Source organism: Apus apus, chromosome 25, assembly GCF_020740795.1.
Source record: "Apus apus isolate bApuApu2 chromosome 25, bApuApu2.pri.cur, whole genome shotgun sequence".
Taxonomy (NCBI): Eukaryota; Metazoa; Chordata; class Aves; order Apodiformes; family Apodidae; genus Apus; species Apus apus.
Window position 1 is genome coordinate 4023925 of NC_067306.1, and position 18811 is coordinate 4042735.

The 18811-nt window shown below is 54.4% G+C and overlaps 1 protein-coding gene across 1 annotated transcript in view; it reads right to left on the reverse strand.

Annotated features, from left to right (window-relative positions):
• Positions 1-18567, reverse strand: part of CRHR1 (corticotropin releasing hormone receptor 1) — a 30321-nt gene extending 11754 nt beyond the window's left edge. The window contains exons 1-2 of the mRNA XM_051640508.1: positions 18391-18567; positions 8653-8737 (exon numbers count right to left, since the gene is read on the reverse strand). Coding sequence (XP_051496468.1) covers positions 8653-8737; positions 18391-18432 — 127 coding nt within the window. The 5' untranslated portion in view covers positions 18433-18567. The remainder of the gene's footprint in view (positions 1-8652; positions 8738-18390) is intronic.
• Between the last annotated feature and the right edge of the window lie 244 nt (positions 18568-18811).

Sequence of the window (18811 nt, forward strand, 5' to 3'; positions counted from 1 at the left end):
TGTATATTTAGAACAACATGTACTGGAGCTAAATACGTCCTCGCTGCATCTCAGAGTGGAGCAGGAAGCACAAAGGCTGAAATACCCATAAAATACAGTCCTTGGCAGGCAGCTGGTGGGTGGGCAGCAGAGCCTGGCAGGGGCAGAGGTCAGAGCAAACCACTCTGGGGCACCAGAGATGTTTGTGCTGCTGGAACTGACACAGATGTTGCCCTTCCCAAAGGCAAAACACCCCAATTCCCAGTTCTCGGGGAGGGTGAAAACACGACGTCTCCTCTCCACCCCAACTCAGGGACTGTTCTTTGAACACCTCCCCTGAGAATTCCTATGGATAGAGCTGGATAAAGAGCCACCAAACCCAAAAAATCCCAACACATTTTGTGATTCACACAACGAAGTTTTAAATAGGGGAATATTTGTCTTCATCGATTATCTGAAAAAACTGGCTCCTTGTTTTTCTGGGATGTTCCCAGGGCAAATATTCCAAGAGAAGGTTTTCTGCCAATATCTTTGCAAAGAAAAACAACTTCCAAGAGTGGGAGCTGGGGAAGCATCAGCCCATGGTGAGTGTTACCTTCTGCCTCCCATAGCTTGGAGTGAGAAATTAATTTTATCCATGACCTTTGCTTTTAGCTTGGCTAATGTGTGTGGTTGCTGCAGCAACCTTCCCTTTAAATTAACTGTTTTAAGGCTGTCTTCCTTGGGAAACAAGGTGCATTTAATCACACGTGGGGGGTGTGTGTGTCTGCTTTTATCTGCATCCATTAACATTCGTTGAGTTCCTCAGTTGTTTTGACCCAAATCTGACAGGGAAGCAGAGGGTCGTGGAAAATGAAGCCCCCTGATTAAAAATGTATCTTGATTTGCATCAAGGTAGAGGAAAAGAAAACTGGGAATTCATTCAAGGATAAAGTGAAATCCCAAGTGCTTTCCCTGTTGGGCACCTGGGAATCCTCCCAGGTCAGAAGCCACGTGAACATGTGAAACAGGAGAAGATTCACTTGGAATGAATCAACATAAGAAAAGGGGGTTTGTGTGGTTCTAATGCCCAGAGCAGCTCATGCAGTTGTTGAAACCTCCCCTGTGAGCTGTGGGGCTGAACACAACCTCCATTTTCTCCCCATCCCCTCGTGCCTCAGTTTCCCTCCTGTATCCCAGGGGCACAGGTTGCTCAGGGAGGACAGGCAGGAGGACTCAGGATGAAATGACTCAGATCCAGAGAGAAGCAGCAACGGGATCAGCAAAACAAAGCCACAGCCGTGCCATTCATCACCAAACCCAAGGTAAACTCATGGAAATGATGCTGTCAGACAAAGGTGGCATCATTCTCTTCTATGCCTGGATAAAATACCCCCCCATTTCTCCAGGGCACTGGATCTAATGCTGCTTGGCACTGCTGTCAATGGCTATGGCCACCCACTTGGTGACAAACCCAGGGGGTGGCTCTTGCAGTCCCACCACGGCAGGGGGAAGGTGGAGCAAGATCACCAGGACCTCAGCAACTCCTAATCCCACGGGTGAGGGTGGTTGGGGTGAGACTTGGGCTTGGGGGCTGCAGTGGGGTGAGCAGAGGAGGGGCTCAGCCAGGCTGTAGGACACTTCTGAGATGCCACCATCAAGCCAGCACCACGGCAGGCAGCCTGTTGAGGTCTGTCCCACCAGCTTCCCATCCAGTGGGTGGCTGTAATATTTTTCCCAGGCTCACACTGAGAAACACTGGATGAAGACGAGCTGCAGGAAGCAGATGCTGCTCTTGCTGCTCTCACCAGCATGTAGGGAAGGGAAAAAAAAAACCCACATAAATCTCCTGCTGGGGAAGAGTTAAGTAAAACAGTGAAGGCGAAGAGTGCTGGGAGGGCTTCCACCATGGGTTTGCCCAGCAGGACCATCTGCTCCAGCTGCTCCCAGCACTTAGAGCAGTGTTTAGCATGGAAATGAGATATATCAGTGCTAAATGCTTCCATGTCTGCTTCCTGGCCTCTCTGTATTTGCAGGAGATGATTCCCCCCCAGGTTCTGCTGCAGCTTCCTCAGCACCGTTGGCTGCACAGACAGTTTTGGGTCTTGGCAGCAAGAAAGGTCAGTGAATCTTCTACCTGCACCCAACAGCCCTGATTTAGGTCCCTCCCACACAGAAACACTGCATTTTGGGGCAGGAAGGAGCTAGTCCTGCTGTGAGGAGGGGAATGTGGCCTGGGGGATGTCACTCAAGTCCCTTCCCACCCGTTTCCTTCGGGTTGTGCTGTTTGAAGGGTTATAAAATTGTTCCCTTTCTTCTAAAGAAAAAAAAAACAACCAGTGTCTGTCCAGGGACTTTCACTGAGACAGGATAACAACAGCAATATCCCTCCTGTCTACACCAAACAGCCCCCTCCAGCCTCCTTCCCCCTCACACAGGCCCCTGGTGATGGCTCCAAGCTCAAACTGGGGAAGCCTGGCAGGGGAAAACTCTCCCCTTCCCAGCTCAGCTGCCAAAGATTTGGAGCAAATTGGAAGAGGATGGAGCAGGTTTCTCCTGGGTCAGCACCACCAGACATGTGGCCAAGGTGCTTTTCAGCTGATGCCAGGAGGGTTCAAGTGTTATTGTGGCATCCAAGCCTTGCTAGGATGGTGTGAAGAGGAGGGAAGCAAAGGTCTGTGTTGGTGTAACTGTGCCAGTAAACTGGTTCTGGTCTCACCCCAAGCTTTGCACCACAGCTGGTGCTGTGCCCCCAGCCATGCTGGGGCTGCTCCAAAGGCAGAGCCTCTCTCCCCTCGTGCAAAGGGCCAGGAGACATGATGGAAATGTGCAGCTCAGGCTCTTTTCCATGGCTGGGTCGTTGATCTGATGCGTCTCAGGAGGCTGAGGAACAGCTGAAAGGTCAAGCTCCAATCTGTACCTGTCCTGAGCTCATGCTCAGTCACAATCATCTCTGTCCATCCCTGATGTCCTCAGTGACTGTGTTGCTGCTGCTGCCTCGTGGACAGAATGAAGCCTCTGGCTCCTCCAGGCCACCCCTGCTGCAGCATTTGCATTTGGGAACCAGGGCTTCATCTCCACATCCAAGCAAAACACCCTCAGCCCAGCTAGTGCACAAAAGGTCTTGTGGCCCTCCTGAGCAGCTCCACCACACTGGTGGAGCAGAAAGAGCCATTTCATACCTCGTTGCCCCAAAGGAAGGGCTGTTGGGGGGTGGCTCTGGTGGGCCAAGGAGGGGTGGCTCCATCCTGGCTGCTTCTGGGGCTAAATGCTTGAGTAACACCTTGAGGCCTTGAGGGAAATGGCACCAGGGGACAATTGCTGTTAACATGGGGTTGAAATTGGGGTGGTGGAGCTGCCTGCCTTCCCTCTGAGCCAGGGCTGGCTACTCAGTGTGGCTGGTTGTCTCAAAATACCCAGATCCTTGCTGACACTCTCCCTCCAGCACAACTTCCCATGCCACTGGGTGTTTCTATTTATCTTTGTAAGAGTCCAGTCCTTAAAATAATCCCAGCAATCCTCCCAAGCATTCAAGTTCCATGATCCTCAATGTAAAATAATTACACAGGCTCATTAAGCATTAAGATAGCAAAGTGTCTTTGTAATGAATTTTCAGCTTGTTACTATTCACCAACATTGACTGTCCCCTTGGGTCTCTGCTGCCATTCTGGAGAAGAATAAATAGGAGGCAACAAACCCAGCTCCTGCCATTGGTGTTTGATGCATCTGCTCAATGTCATCACTTCAGACTGTTCCGTGCACAGCTCCTGTGGAGCACATCCAGAATCATAGAACAGAATGGTTTGGGTTGGAAGGGATCTTAAAGATCATCCAGTCCCACCTCCTGCATGGGCAGGGACACCTCCCACCAGCCCAGGCTGCTCCAAGCCCCATCCAACCTGCCCTTCAACACTGCCAGGGATGGGGCAGCCACAGCTTCCCTGGGCAACCTGGGCCAGGCTCTCACCACCCTCACAGCCAAGAATTTCCTTCTCATGTCTCACCTCAATCTCCCTCTTCCAGTTTTCATCCATCCCCCTCATCCCACCCCTCCCTGCCCTTGTCCCAAGCCCCTCCCCAGCTTTCCTGGAGCCCCTTCAGGCACTGGAAGCTGCTCTAAGGTCTCACTGGAGCCTTCTCTTCTCCAGGCTGAACACCCCAACTCTCCCAGCCTGTCTCCAGAGCAGAGCTGCTCCAGCCCTCCCATCATCTCTGTGGTCTCCTCTGGACTCTCTCCAGGAGCTCCATGTCCCTCTTATGTTGGGAGCTCCAGAACTGGACACAGTGCTCTTGGTGGGGTCTCTCTTGACATATTTATGGAATATACAAGGTAGTGGGTTGGGTTTGGAGCATGTCTTGTCCTGATCCGACCCATGGAGTGGCTGCAGTTGTGTTATTAGCAAGGGTAGCAGCAAGTGGTTTATTCCCTGGTGTTGGTTGGGCTTTGCTGGTGGGTGAGCAAACTAAAAAAAAAATCCCTCCCTGGCAGAGCTTTCCTAGCAAAGACTTCTAGTTTGGCTACAAGTGACTGGAGTAGCTGGCAATGTTTTTCCTGCAGTCAGTCCAAGGCACAGTGGAAGTGCTGTAGCTGCTGCTCACCCTGAGATGTGCCAGGACACTATTTCCTACCAGAAAACCTCATCACCTCCTTCCCTCCTCCACAAGAAATTCCAAGAACATAAGCAAGTTTCTACTGACATTCCTGTTTCCTGGACAATGGGGCAGACTGGCTGCACTGATACCACTGTACATTACACCATGATGGTTTTCCATAAAGATGAGTTTGTATCTTCTTGTTCCTAACCCTACACCAGGATCACAGCTCTCCCTAGGTGCTAAGTCACTCCCTGCTGCCTCTTTAGCCCCTGCTCAGCCTCTTTATTAGTATTTCTGCCTTGGTGGGAGAGACGCCAACGAGGCTGAACCGAGAAGAGACGCTGATGTTGTTAATTTGACCTTTATGAATTTCAATTCCAGCGTCTCCCCAGGGGAGTCAGGGAGGGCAGCATGAGGAGGGGAAGCTGGAGCCCCAGCAGCAGTTTGAGGGAGCTCAGCTAGGGCAGGTGGAAAGTCTCTTGGTCAAAGTGTCACCTGCTGTGAAACGTGTTTCTGAGCCTGTCAGATGAGATGCCCGTGAGGGAAACGCTCTCACCCCTCCCTGCTCTCTCTGCTTCTCAGCCACAGGCTTCTGCTATATCTGGACCAACAGGATTTAAATAAACTCACCCCTCCTGGAAAAAACCTCCAGCTAAAAAAAAAAGACATCTCTGTTCAGATCTGCCTTGCTTTGTTGTCATTCTCTTCTGCTTTAGGTGAACTTGGAGTGGCAGAAGCCACTCCTAGGAAGGAGTCAGTTCTACTCCCCCCTCTCTCCTGAGCACACACAGGGAATTGAAGACAACAGTTTCTTGTGATAACGGTTTAACAGCTTAAAGGAGTGAGTGGTGCAGCCAGGGCCAGCTGGGAGTATCAGCAAGTAGGTGCCAACTCCTCGAGCTGCTCCAAGCTGGAGTGGAAGGGACGGCAAAACAAGCCCAGGAGCGCTCCGGGCTGCGCTCGAGTGCTTCCCTGGGCTGCTTCAGGAAAGCCTCATCTACTCATTAGGAAGAGGCTTTTCCATCTACTCAGGTTCTCCCCTCCTTCCCCAGGGAAGTGCCGTGATGGGAAGTGGCCCTGCAGCTGGCAGGGGACACTTTTGTCCCCCTGGGTGAAGTGACCTTGTCCCTCCCCGACGGGCGTCGCGGCAGGACGAGGCGAGAAGCAGCTGCGCCCAGACCCTGGGGACCTGAAACCATCAGGAAGACAAATCTGTGGGATGAGACAATCTGGAGGCTGGAAGCCCGTGGGACATGATCTTACCCACCCTGGAGAAGGGATGCTGAGCCTCTCTGACTCCTTTACAAGCCGAATCAGGGAATTTCTTGGCAGGAAAGCCAGGTCAGCTGCACCCCAAGACATCTGGAAGCCAAGAAATGCCCTCAAGTGCAGCTGATGCCATTTCTGCCTGGAGGAGAACGTGCTCCCTGCTACAGAGGAGAGCAGCCTCTCTGCTGGAGTGGCCAGTTGGGTGTGGGTGACCACGTGTCCCAGCACTGAACAGAATCAGTGGCTCATCAAGAGGTATTTTTGACGTGTATCTGGGGCATCCCCTGGAAGGGGACATGGTGTTGGGGACACTGCTTGGAGGAGGCCTGGTAAATCACCACAACAAGGGGCAGGATAAAGGAGCTCTGTGGGGCTCAGCTGCTCCATTGCCTGGAATGAGGGTTTTCTGGCAACACCTGCACCCCCAAAACCTGGTGACCATCACCCCAGGCCTGTTCCCACCACACTGCTGTGTGCAGAGACCTTCCCAGCTCAGTGCAGGTGCCTCAGAGAGCACTGACACCCTGGGGATACCACTTCCCAGCCAGCAGCCTCATTATAAAGGGTGAGATGAAGTAATGAAGGGATAGGTGACCCCAGAGAGGAGGAGCACCCAGGCTGGGTTGTTTTTTTGGAGGAGGGAAGCAGCAGAGAGGCACGAGGCAGGGCCCTTCCGTGCATCCCACCGCTGTCCTGCTGAGCCCCAGGGCCCCTGGGCTCGTGTTACTGGCATGTGCCATTTCCCAAGGGTTCTGCAGACATTAACAAATTAAGTCTCGTGGCCTCCCTGCGATTCTCATGAACGTCATCCTGACAGCCCTTCGTGTGGAGCAGCCTCCAAACCAAGTTCCCTCCCTGGGAATCACTGCCTCGATCAGGCAGGGCTCAAATGGACCCCAAGGGTGGGGGCTGGCACTGAGCTCCACTTACCAGCAGACAGGAGACCATTACTTTAGTCTCTTCATGTTGTTCTAAGCCCCCTCCTCGTGCTGGAAGCAGCTCTCACATGTGCCAGCCCCATCCCAAATTAAGGAGTTGCACAGGGGTGACAGGTTGGATGCGTGGAGGTGCTAGAGGTTTGGCAGATCAGAAGCTTGGTGTCTTGTTCTTCCCTGTCCCAGGGTGATGGGCACTGAGGTGCACTAAATCCTGTTTGGATTCACACCAGTAAGTCCTGACTGAGCAAAGCCCAACCCTTGCAGGCAGCAGCACCCACTGCCTGAGGGTGGTGGTGACTGCAGGGCACACCCATCAGGAAAGCTGTGGCAGAAATTCTCCCCCCTGTTTGCCCTCCTGGGCTCAGGAGGTTCCAGCAGTGGGTGGCAAAGGCCACCAGCTGGGTACAAGGAGGCTCTGGGACCTGCCTGCTGCCCTGGGATGTGTCACCAGCTGGTCTGGACTTGGCAAGAGGATCCTGTGGTGCTTAGCTGGTGCTTCAGTGGGTCAGAGCCCACAGAGCTGGACAGTGAGCAAGAAAACAAATGCCATTTATCACAGCCTGACACAGAATCACAGCACCACTATGATTAGAGAAGACCTTTAAGATCATGAGGTCTAACTGTTAACCCAGCACTGCCAAGTCCAAAGGCCAAGAACAATCACCTTGCTGAGCAGAGTGATGAAACCCTCAGGGAGCAAAGCACGTGAGTGATGACCAGGTTTCCTGTCTGCACCGTGCCCAGGCTGGAGACAGGCAGGCAATTCCCTGTCCACAGGCAGCCTTGTCCTCCCTCAGCTTTCTGCCTCCTGTTCCCAGGCTGGGAAGGTTCTGGGGATGGTCCTTGCAGGGCTGTGGTGGCCAGGGCTTGGCCAAGCACTGAATCAACTAGTGCCAAGCTGTGATTTTTGAAGAAGGGGTTTTTAATGCTGCTGTTAATGGGAGCTGGGTGGTGGGCAGCCATCCATCAGTGCCAGGGCTCTGCAGCCATCCATCACCCTGGTGGAGAGAGCAGCAGGGACCAGGACAAGCTGGGCAGTTGCTTGGAGCCCACTCTAGCTGTCATTCAGTGGTGGGAAAATGAACTCTGCAGCATGTCTGAGCTGAGGGAGAACTTCTCTTCTTGCCCCTGTGAGCTCCTCTCCTCTCCCTCAGCCACTTTTCCTCTTCCAAAACCTGTCACTGAACCAGACCTGTCACTGCTGAGGTGACATCCAAGTCACAGCTTGAATATAGGCAAAAAGCCAGTTTTGGGCAAAAAAAGAAGAGATCTCAGTTGGATGCAAACCCATGCAGGGGTGTTGAGTAGGAGGGAGCTGCCCATGACCCTGCTGAGCCAGCCCTGAACACAACCACGTCCCTAGAAGCTCCTGATGGTTGGTGGCCCCTCAGAGAGCTCAGTGACACACACCTGGGGGTGCTGGGGGATGGAAGGTGGCCAAGCCCTGAGCACATGGTGGCCACACTGCACTGGTGACGTGGTCTCCACAGAAAGTCACAACTGCCAGTTATAAACCCTGGGCATGGAGGTGGCAGAGGGGACAAAAGTCCTGGTGCCCCTGGGCATGGTAGAGAACAGGCAGCACAGGAGCAGGGGCTGGGCAGATATGTTTTTGCCCAACCCCACCTGGAGCCCAGCCCAACAGACATTGATTTTCTCTATTTTTAGCTCTCCTGGGGCTCTCCATCTCCTGCCTCCACTCTCACCCTGTGAAGAGGCTGCTGCACGGCCAGCACAGGGCTGCAGCACAGCCTCAGCACACCCCACCACCCCCAGAAAGGAGCTGGGCAGCTGCAGATCAGCCCAGGGACACCCTCCTACACCCTCTTCCAGCCATCCCTGCCACTGGGGTTCCCTGGGGATGGCTGGGCTGGGGACACAGGACACTCACCCGTGTGGTTGGTGGCCGGTGCCAGGCTCTCGCAGTACTGCTCTTGGATGGAGGCTGCAACTGGGCTGTCCCACAGGAGAAGTGCCTGCAGGGGAGGGAGCAGAGAACAGGCAGGATTGAAGCTGCAATAGCCCATGTCCCCAGCCCCCAAACCCTCCATGGACATGGCTGTGTGTGGGTCATGGCTGAGCTCGTCCATGCCTTGGTGGATGTCACCCCAAAGAGCTGTGCAACGGACTTGTCCCCACTGGCCAGGATGGATATGTCTCCATCAGTAGGATGGACACATCCCCATTGGCAGGATGGACACGTCCCCAGTGGCAGGATGGACATGTGTCCATCAGTAGGATGGGCACACCCCCACTGGCAGGATGGAGACATCCCCACTGGCAGGATGGACATTTCTCCATCAGTAGGATGGACACAACCCCAGTGGCAGGATGGAGACATCCCCACTGGCAGGATGGACACGTCCCCACTGGCAGGATGGACACAACCCCAGTGGCAGGATGGAGACATCCCCAGTGGCAGGATGGACACGTCCCCACTGGCAGGATGGACACAACCCCAGTGGCAGGATGGAGACATCCCCACTGGCAGGATGGACACGTCTGTGTTCCCAGCCCAGACGACCTGTGCTTGCCCAACCTGGAGCTGTGTGCCCGTTGCTCTGCCTCCAACCCACCCACCCATCCTCTCCTGCCCCAAACACCCCCCTCAGCAACCCACACCACGGCCCCACCCAGCCCTGCTGGGTCACTGAGCTTCTGCTATTAAGCAATTTAATCAGCACTGGAAGTTTTAGCAGCTCTGCCTCCTGGGAGCAGGCAGGGGAAACCCGAGAAGCCCGACCTGGCTTTTCAATACCTGATTAAAATCACAGCCTTGCAAGCTGTCAGTGGGAAGATGTTAATACATGTCCTGAAGGAGATCTGATCCACTGACAACTGGGTCTGGATAAGCCTTTATTTTTATTTCTTTCTTTCTTTTTTTCTTTTTTTTCCCCCAGAGAAAGGCTTGTCTGCACACCCTGACCTTCCCACTGCCTGGGGAAGCACTGAGCAGGATTTATCCCACCCCTTCCCCACCTGGGTGGCTCTGCTGTAAGTGCCAACCATCCATCCACCTGCACAGGAGGGAGCTGGTTTGGGAAAGCAATGCCTGGGTTCCTGGGCATTTGTAGGAGCCTGGGGAAACTCAACCTGAGGGAGGGAAGTGCAAGTGGGAGATGGCAGAGGGATGGGGCTGTCAGACCCCAGGCTCACCAGGGGTGGGGGAAGGAGGGGACCTGCTGGTTTGCAGAACACATGGGTTTCTACCAGGGCAGCTGCCCACTTCTTTCTCCTCCAGCACAGAGATGGGTGGCAGGGTGACACGGGCTGATCCCCCCTGCTCAGGGGACAAATGGCAAGGGTGGATGGAGCTGAGCTCCTCTTCCCTTGCCCCAAGCCTGCCCTGCAGGGACTGACCAAGTCCTTGGAGCAAAGCTCACTGCAGACTGTGGGTCAGCAGAGCTGTGCCCTGAGACACGAGTACAGATCCCTTGGGAAGCTCCCGTGGAGCCCAGAGGTGGGAAGGGCTGCAGCCTCCCCCACTTGCAGGCAAGCTCCCTGCTCCCTGGGGCTTGGACACATCCTGTGCTGAGCTGATGAAATGAACAACAACCTCTGCTTTCCTCACCAGGAAAGTGCCTGGTCTCATTCCCTAGTGCCATTTACCTTCCAAACTGCTCTGGGTGGGGAGAAGACCATCTTCCTCTTGCCCTTTGGCTGCATAAACACTGGCTGCTCTTGCTGGCACAGCCAGCAATGCCCTGTGTCTAACCAAAGCATTAGCAGGATTTATTCAGACATGGAGACAAGCTCAGCACCCACTTGCTCTTTTCCAAACAACAATTTACTGCCTTGGGAAGCTGGTTTTGACAGTGAAAGAGATGTCAGGCAGACGACTAAATGGAGATGAGAAAAGCTTCCTTGTCATGACTGCTCCAGATGGCACAGGGGATCCAGCAACAAAACCCTGCCCTGAGCGTGGGCACTTCATGGGGCTCCTGCTGTCCTGGTCCTGCAGGAGCTGGGCATCCAAACCTCAGACATGGGGTAAGAAATGTGTAGGGGGTTGGCTCCCCTCTGAGTTGATGCCTGCAGCTGGTGTTCACTCGACCTGGTGGCTCTTTGCATGGGTAGGTTGGAAAAAAGGGTTCCTTCCAAAAGGGACTGGGATGGAGCACCTCTTCCATTAGGACAGGCTGGGAGAGTTGGGGTGTTCAGCCTGGAGAAGAGAAGGCTCCAGGGAGACCTTAGAGCACCTTCCAGTGCCTGAAGGGGCTCCAGGAAAGCTGGGGAGGGGCTTGGGACAAGGGCAGGGAGGGATGGGATGAGGGGGATGGATGAAAAGTGGAAGAGGGAGATTGAGGTGAGACATGAGGAGGAAATTCTTTGGTGTGAGGGTGGGGAGAGCCTGGCCCAGGTTGCCCAGGGAAGCTGTGGGTGCCCCATCCCTGGCAGTGTTGAAGGGCAGGTTGGATGGGGCTTGGAGCAACCTGGGCTGGTGGGAGGTGTCCCTGCCCATGCAGGGGGTTGGATCTAGATGATCTTTAAGATCCCTTCCAACCCAAACCATTCCATGATTCTCTGGTCTGCCTACCCTCAAGTGTTAATTGGATGTGTTTCTCCTGATTGCAGCCTGCTCCAGCTGACACTTCCCATTCTCCTTCCAGACACAGGGGGAGGTCTTGGCACTGAGCAGTGACATGGGCCAAGCTACAGCTAGAGGGGGGTGTGGGTGGGTTGCAGTCTCTGGCTCTTTGCAGCCTTTGTAAACGAGCTGAAACAGCTACAGAAGGAAGGAAGAAAGAACAAAAAGGTTCCCCAAAACTCAAGAACCCCAAGAGCTTTTTTACCAGGCTCTGAGCCTTATCTCCCTGCACTGTGGCCAATGCTCTTGGCAGAGGCTGAGAGCTTTTCCCACTCCCTGCAGCCCCAGCTCGAGGGGGATGAGCTGGGGGTGGTGGCAGCTGCAGGAGGGTTTGCACAAGCCCAAAGCATCCTGACCTGCTTCCCTGACAGTCGGGCTCTCCTCTGTTTCGCCTTTTGTGGGTTATTTTAACCCCTCCCCAGGCTTTGCAGAGAGAACAGGTCAAAGCTCTGTCCTTGAAGAGCTCTCACCTGCAGAGCATCACTGCCATGAGCTGCCACCTGCACCCAGCAGGTCCAGCCTGGCCGGGCTGGAGCCAAGCAGGGCTCAACAGCCCTGGACTGGTCATGTTTATGCCAGAGAGGGGCCATGTCCCTGTGCCCTCCTGGCCCTGCTTGGACACAGGCTATGGCAAATCATGCTCTGCAGTGAAGAACAGACCTCCCTGACCTCTCTCTGACTGCCAAGTTCCCGGAGAGCTTCAGCTGCAAGGGGAAGGAAAAGCCATCTGCTGCTCTGGAAGCAGCCGCTTCGCACGGAGCTCCCGGGGAGATGCTCCCGTAGGGATGATGGTTCTGCTGGGATCTGGACAGGCCCCAGGAGGTCCTGCACTGGCAGCAGCTTCTCCTCCATTGGGAGCCACCAAGGGCTCCACTGCCATTGCCTCAGCATCTCCCCAGCTCTGCAGACGTTGCTGTTTGACTTGCAGGGAGGCGTCGCCGCAGCCGCTGGTGGTGCTGGCTGACCTTGGAGCTCGCAGAGAACTGAGCTCCTTTCTCTCACCACCACATCTCCTGCAGTGGGATCAGCCACCCCACACCTGCCCTCACTGCGTGGCTCAGACACCAGAACCTGCTGCTGCCCCAGTATGCACTGCACCCCACACGTGGCCAGCACCAGCTGTGACCAGTGTCCCACCACCCATCCAGCCAAAGCTGTTCCAAAAAGGAGGCACTGGGTGAGTCGCTCCCATCCGGTCCCACCAGCCACGTCATGATACAAAGCCACTGGGTTTTCCAGAGCCATTCCCTGTGCCCGTGAGGGACACATGGTGACAGGTCCCCTGGGCCAGGGGGTGCAGCACAACAAGCTGAGACAGCTTCAGGTCTTGGGCAGGAGGAGCCCGGGGGGTCTCGCTCCTGCTCTGGGTGTGAGCAGCAAAACCACACACACAGTGTCAGTCTCTGTGACCTCCCACTGACCCAGCAGCAACATTCAATTAATAACCATTAGGAATTAATGTCCCCCTGCAGTGCTTTCCCTCTCCAAAGCATTCCACAGATATTAATTAATATATTCACATCTGAGGCAAACATCAACCCCCTCCCCGTACCACGCTGCCCAGAGACAGGCCTTGATGTCTTCTTGCCTCCAAGAAGATCAGATCTGCGTGGTGGGAAGGGCTGACATCTCTCAGATGGATGGCTCGTAGCCTAATTAGCAAGCTAAGATGGGGCTTGGGTTTTCCACAGGGCTGAAATTGGTGAGCAGAGCAATTAGCAGGACGGAGCAGTGGGAGCTTTGCACCAAGCTGGACAGGTCAGAGTGGTGCTGGGTGGTGATGGCCACCAAGACCTCCCTGGGATGGGGGGGCAACACCAGCCAACCTGGGGTGGTCCTTTCTGTAGGGGCCTTTCTCACCCATGTTCTCAAACCATGTTGACTGCTCCTAATGACCCCCTCATCCTTAATGTGCCTAGATAGTGCCAAGAACAAGTTGTTCCATCACCTTTCCAGGGATGGAGGTGAAGCTGACGAGGTCTATAGTTACCCGGGTCCTCCTTCTTGCCCTTCTTGTACACTTGCGTGACATTTGCTGTCCTCCAGTCCTCAGGCACCTCTCCTGTTGCCCACAATTGACCAAAGATGATGGAGAGTGGCCCAGCAATGACCTCCACCAGTTCCCTCAGCACCCACAGGTGTATTCCATCCAGACCCATGGATTTATGGATGTCCAGATTGCTTAACTGCTCCCTAACCCAATCCTCATCTACCACAGCAAACTCCTCCTTCAGCCTGACTTCTTCTGGGGCTTCAGGGACCTGGGCCCTGCTAACTCCTGCCCTAGGAGCCTTTGTCCCCTGCAGGACAAGGTCTTCCCACCCAATGCCAGCAGGCCCGGTGTCCTGGAAATCAAACCATCCAGGAGTTTTGTCCCCTACCCCCTTCAAGTCTAGTTTAAAGCTCTTTCAATGAGCCCCCCTAACTCCTGGCCAAGAATCCTTTTCCCCCTTGTTGACAGCTCCATGCCATTGTTTGCTAACATACCTGGTGCCCTGTAAACATCTCCATGATCAAAAACCCCAAAGTTCACCCGACAGCACCAGCCTCTAAACCACTCATTCACCACTTGTGTTTTCCTAGTCCTTTCAGCTTTTCCTGCCACTGAAGGAACTGAGGAGAAGACCACCTTGCTTGGAACTAAACCTGGCTAGTGCCCCTGGGACACGGGCAAGGCTGAGCACAGCCCCTGCCCTGGACCTTCACGGAGGCTCCCTGGGGTGTCAGGCTGGGATCAAGCCTGCCCTTGGCTCTGAGCCTGCAGGAGAAAGTGCCAGCCTCTGGGTGTCAACACAGGGAATGTTAAAAGAGCTGGCTGCCAGCCTGGGGTGGCAGAGCAACACCAGTGGAGCAGGAAGGGAGGGCACAGAGCTGCAGGTCGTCCCACAGCCGTGGGCTGGAGGTGGCCTTGAAAAGCTGGACCAAATGAGCTGCCCCCTCAAACGTGCTCGGCCAGGGCACCTCCAGCCCCTGCAGCCCAGACCTCCCTGTCCCCTGCTGTCACTCCCTGATGGGGGGATCCCTTTGCCATTTTCTCCTCTGACTCCCAGGCACCACCTTCTGCAGCTGCTGAGCTTCTTACCACCTCCACCTTGAGGGCTTTCCCTTGGATAAATCCCATCCCCAGGGCCAAGCCATGAATGAAACTCCCAGGCAGCATCTGGCCCATGAAGGACCACCCCTCTACAACCCCCTGCCATAGCCCTGCCAGTGACCAGCTTTGTCACCCCAAGAGCTCAAGCTTTCTCCAAGACCCCCTTCACCAACAAGCTCCTTCACTTGCTGTGGTGCAAAGCCTCCTCAGACCCTGCTCAGGCACCCAGGCAGAACAAAGCTCAAAGCAAGAACCACAGGGGGGATTTTCTGGGGCTGATGCTACTCAGGGGAAGGAGCAGGCAGTGAGACCACCTCTGTTTGCAATAAAAATCTATGAATGTATGAATTTAACCATATTAGAGAGCCAGCCCCTGCTGTGTGTAGACAGAGGCTTGGGTGTGAGTATTTACCAGTCTGGAGTCTCTCTCTGAGTGTTCTGGAGGCAGATCCTAACAAAAGAATATCAATCAGGGCTAAATGATTGCCCTGTAAGACCCGATTTATGAGCAATTAAAGATTTTCCTGGATTAAGCTCTGGTGTGTTTGGCTTGCCATAAATAATTTTGACTTCATTTATCTATCAAAACGGGTATGGATTTTTAGGGAGAGGTGGAAAAAGATGGTATTTGGACAGTGGCAGCTGAAGGCACAAAGCAGCTGGGGAAGGGGACACTGCATGAGTCAAAGTGGCTCCTGGATGTGCTGCTAAGGAAGAGCTGGAGGGATGGACACAAGACCAGGGCTGTTTTTCTAAGGTGGTTGGATGAAACTCTCCTGCAGGTTGTACCTGTGAGACCCGTGTGCATTCCCACATATTTTCCTTCTGGGGTTGGAGTTTTCCTCTCCCCAGCTCCTTGCCAAGCCCCCCACGGAGCTGCCCCAAACCCCCTCCTTCATCCATTACCCTTTTGGGGTCATCCCCTGGGCTGAACATCCACTCTTTCATCCCCCTATCATTCTCCTCCAGTTTATCTGCATTCACAGGGAGGGAAATTTGGCCACACCAAAAGCTGCACCTGCCTTTGCCCCTCCAGGGTGAGGATTTCAGAGTGGAAGAGGGTCTGTGATCTGCAAAAAAAACCAACACCCTTTGCTTTCTGCCACCTGAATGGAGGAGGTTGCTTCTGGGTGGGTGACTCATTGATGCCACAGGACACTCTGCAGAGAAGGAGGGTCTTGGTCTCCTTTATCAGCTCAAAATACAGTCAGGGAAAAAAGGAAAAACACCAGATGGGCCTCTGGGGATGTTATACCATCCTCAGAAACAGCCACCTGCTCCTGAGTGACAGCTCTTGAGTGTTGGACATGAGCTCCTGGGCTCTGTCTGGTGAGGGAACCCCCACTCTTAGGATTTGTGCCTTCCTTTGGGTCCAAACACTGTTCAACAAGATAAAACCACAGCTGCAGCCTCTCGAAACGCTGCAGAGTGGGACCTCAGCTTGAGCTGGTGGCTCACAACAAACTTCTGGGCCAGCCCTGTGCAGGGTTCCTGGTGAGCAGAGCTGTGCTGCAGGGCAGGGCTGGGCAGGCTGTTCTCATCGTATTTCTACACATTCATCCTCTGGTGACAGAGCAGCTATTCTGGGAACAGGCTGTGCCATTTCCATTCATTTCTTCACAGGAGATGCAAAACCAGGGGGGTGACTTCATAGGCACTGAATCAACTCCTGCTTTTAAGGAAAGGGAGGACTGGAGGAGATCCCCAGGGTCAGCATGTCCTGCTGCTGCAGTTCCACCTCTTACACAAGGATCTGAGCAGCCAAGGGGCAGGGAGCTGGTTTTTGGGCATGTTGCTGCTGGAGCTGATCAAGGGAGAGGGGGAACTGCCCCAAACCCAGCACCAAACTCCTTATTTTCAGAAAATGCTTCTGCAAACACTTTTATCAGCTCCAGAAACGTCAGCGGGTTCCTGACAAGGGTGCAGGTGAGCTGCTTGTTTACAACCACTTGTTTAATTCATTCAAAATACTTGCAGGGTGCCAGAGAGCATTTTGCAGCAAGTTTGGCTGCCTGTCTGCTGGTCTGTGTGTCCTTCCTCCCAAAAGGATGTCTGCCCAGCAAGGCAAAGTGGACAAACCAATGCTAAACTGGAGCTACTGGCCGGATACATGAGGAACACCTTCACTGTGCCAGCCCAGGGAGCTGCAGGCTGCAGAACTTGCCCAAGCAGGGGGGATTCATCCTGCTGAACCCACCAGTGGAGCTGGGCTGCTGCAGGTCTCTGCAGACCCTGGCTGGAGGGACATCTCACTACAGGCTGGAGCTTCATGGTCCTGAAGCCCATGCTGCCCCAGGAGAGGGCTGGGCTTGTGCTGGAATAGGGTCTGAATTTTGAATGCATACATTTATAAGAAAAAATAGACCAGCTGACTGCAAAGGGGTGTTTTGTAGATGGGGTGTTTGGGGTTTTTTTTGAGTTGACTGGAAGAGATTTCTCTTTGCTTGGGGCAATTTTTATTACCCCCCCCCCTCCTGGTACCAACCCCAGCCCAGGAGTGGTTTTGCTTTCAAACTCTGGAAGCTTTTTGTCTCCATCTTAACCAGGGGATCATCCTTGGGGAACACCCAGGGATGGGTAAGGAAACCCCCAAGCCTGAGGAGGTCTAGCAGAGGATGGGAGCTGTGTCTCAGCACCCTTTGGGCTTTTTTTCTGCCCAGTTTTGGCTCACACAGTAGCTGATGGGAGCTGTCAGGCTCACTTGGCTGTCCTCAGCTCAGACCCTGACCCTATTGCACCAGGTCTGCAGCTTTGCCAACAGTGTCTCCACATCTTGGCCAAGGAGGACCCGGGCTGGGAAGATTCTGCCCTGTCTCACCTTCATTTCTTCTATCAGAACCAACCAAAACCTGAACCAAGGAACATAAGTACAAAATAAATCCTCTAGAACAGGAGCTGCTCAGAAAGAGGAGCTTTCCAAGGCAACACCAACTCGACAAGGGGGTTGCCTGGTGCACATCAGCCCTTCTCATCACTTAGGTGAGAACTTTCCCATCCTAAAGGTGCAGCTAAAATACTCCTTCCTGCTCTTTATACCCATGAGAAACCAGCCCGTGGGGTATAAACCACACCAGTGCTGATGGGGGGGAGGTCTGACCCCCCACTTTTCCTGCTGTTTTAGCTCTGCAGTCACAACTGGACCACTGAGACAGCATTTCAGAGGGACTCAGGCAATTTTTCTCCCTTTTAATCCTCTCCAACACAGAGGCTTAATCAAAACCCTGCTCATTTTGCTTAAATGCCTGCAGAGGCTTCTTCAAATAACACTCAAGATTTCAGGGGTAACCTTTTTTTGTCTTCTCATTTCCCCCCCCCCCCCCCCAAGGTTTGGGATTTAAACGTGTTCTGGACTGGGAACATTCCCTTTCTGGATGAGCCCTCGGGGAGGAGGGATATTGCTCCTGACAAAAGCATTTGCATTTTGTGCAGGGCTGCAAAAATTAGCAGTGGCTCCAGTTCCACAGCCAGCAATTTCAGAGAGGAAAGTCTTGTGTTTGTGGATGGGGGGGGGGTGGAAAGGAGAGGCTCCTTTAGAAAAACGACCCAGGGAGGGCACAACCAGGGGCTGCGTTGGTGTTGTCCCCATTTATCCCCCCCCCCATCCCAGCAGCCGGAGGGAAACGGGTGGCAGCTGGTTTAACTGGGAGGTGCGAGGCAGGGAGCAGCTGGGAGGACCTGGCTGCAACTCTCCCCCCTTGAACGCTCCTTTCACTGATCCCAGTCTCCTCCCCGCTAGTTTTTTTGGGCATGACGAGCTCTTGCCAAGCCCCCGGGCCTGGACTGGAGGAATTCTCCCCAGGGCTCTTTGTGTAGAGGTTTCTCCTTTGACTTTTCCCTTTCTCCAAAGACACGGGAAAGTGGTTGCGGAGGAAAGCGAGCGGTGCGGGGGGCTGGGGGGGAGGGCAGAAGGGCCTTCCTGGGAGAAAAGGACTTAAAAAGCATCTTACCTGCAGGAGGAGGAGGAGGGCGGGACGTAAGCTGGGCACCATCCTTAGCTCCCAGTGCTCCCAGTGCTCCCAGTGCTGCGGGGCATGGCTGGCAGCGCCCCCCGCTCCTGCTGGGCTCCTTCTGCCGTCGGGGAGAAAAATCCTCCGGGTTTGGTGCAGAGAAGCGAGGCCGGGGGAGGTTCCGGGGGGGGGGGTGGGGGTGCTGCAGGTGCCTTGGCCCTCCCCTTCTCTCAGCCCCTGGTTCTGCCTTTATCACCTCCCCGGGAGCCGCTCCTCGGGCTGCCCGGCCGCCCGGCGCTGGGCTGCATCGCTCCTCACCGGCCTCCCACTCCCCCTGCCCTCCCTCCTGCTCCTCTTCCTCCTCCCCTTTTTCTTTCCTCCACCCCCCGAATGCTTTCCAACTCGGGGTTTATGTTATTAT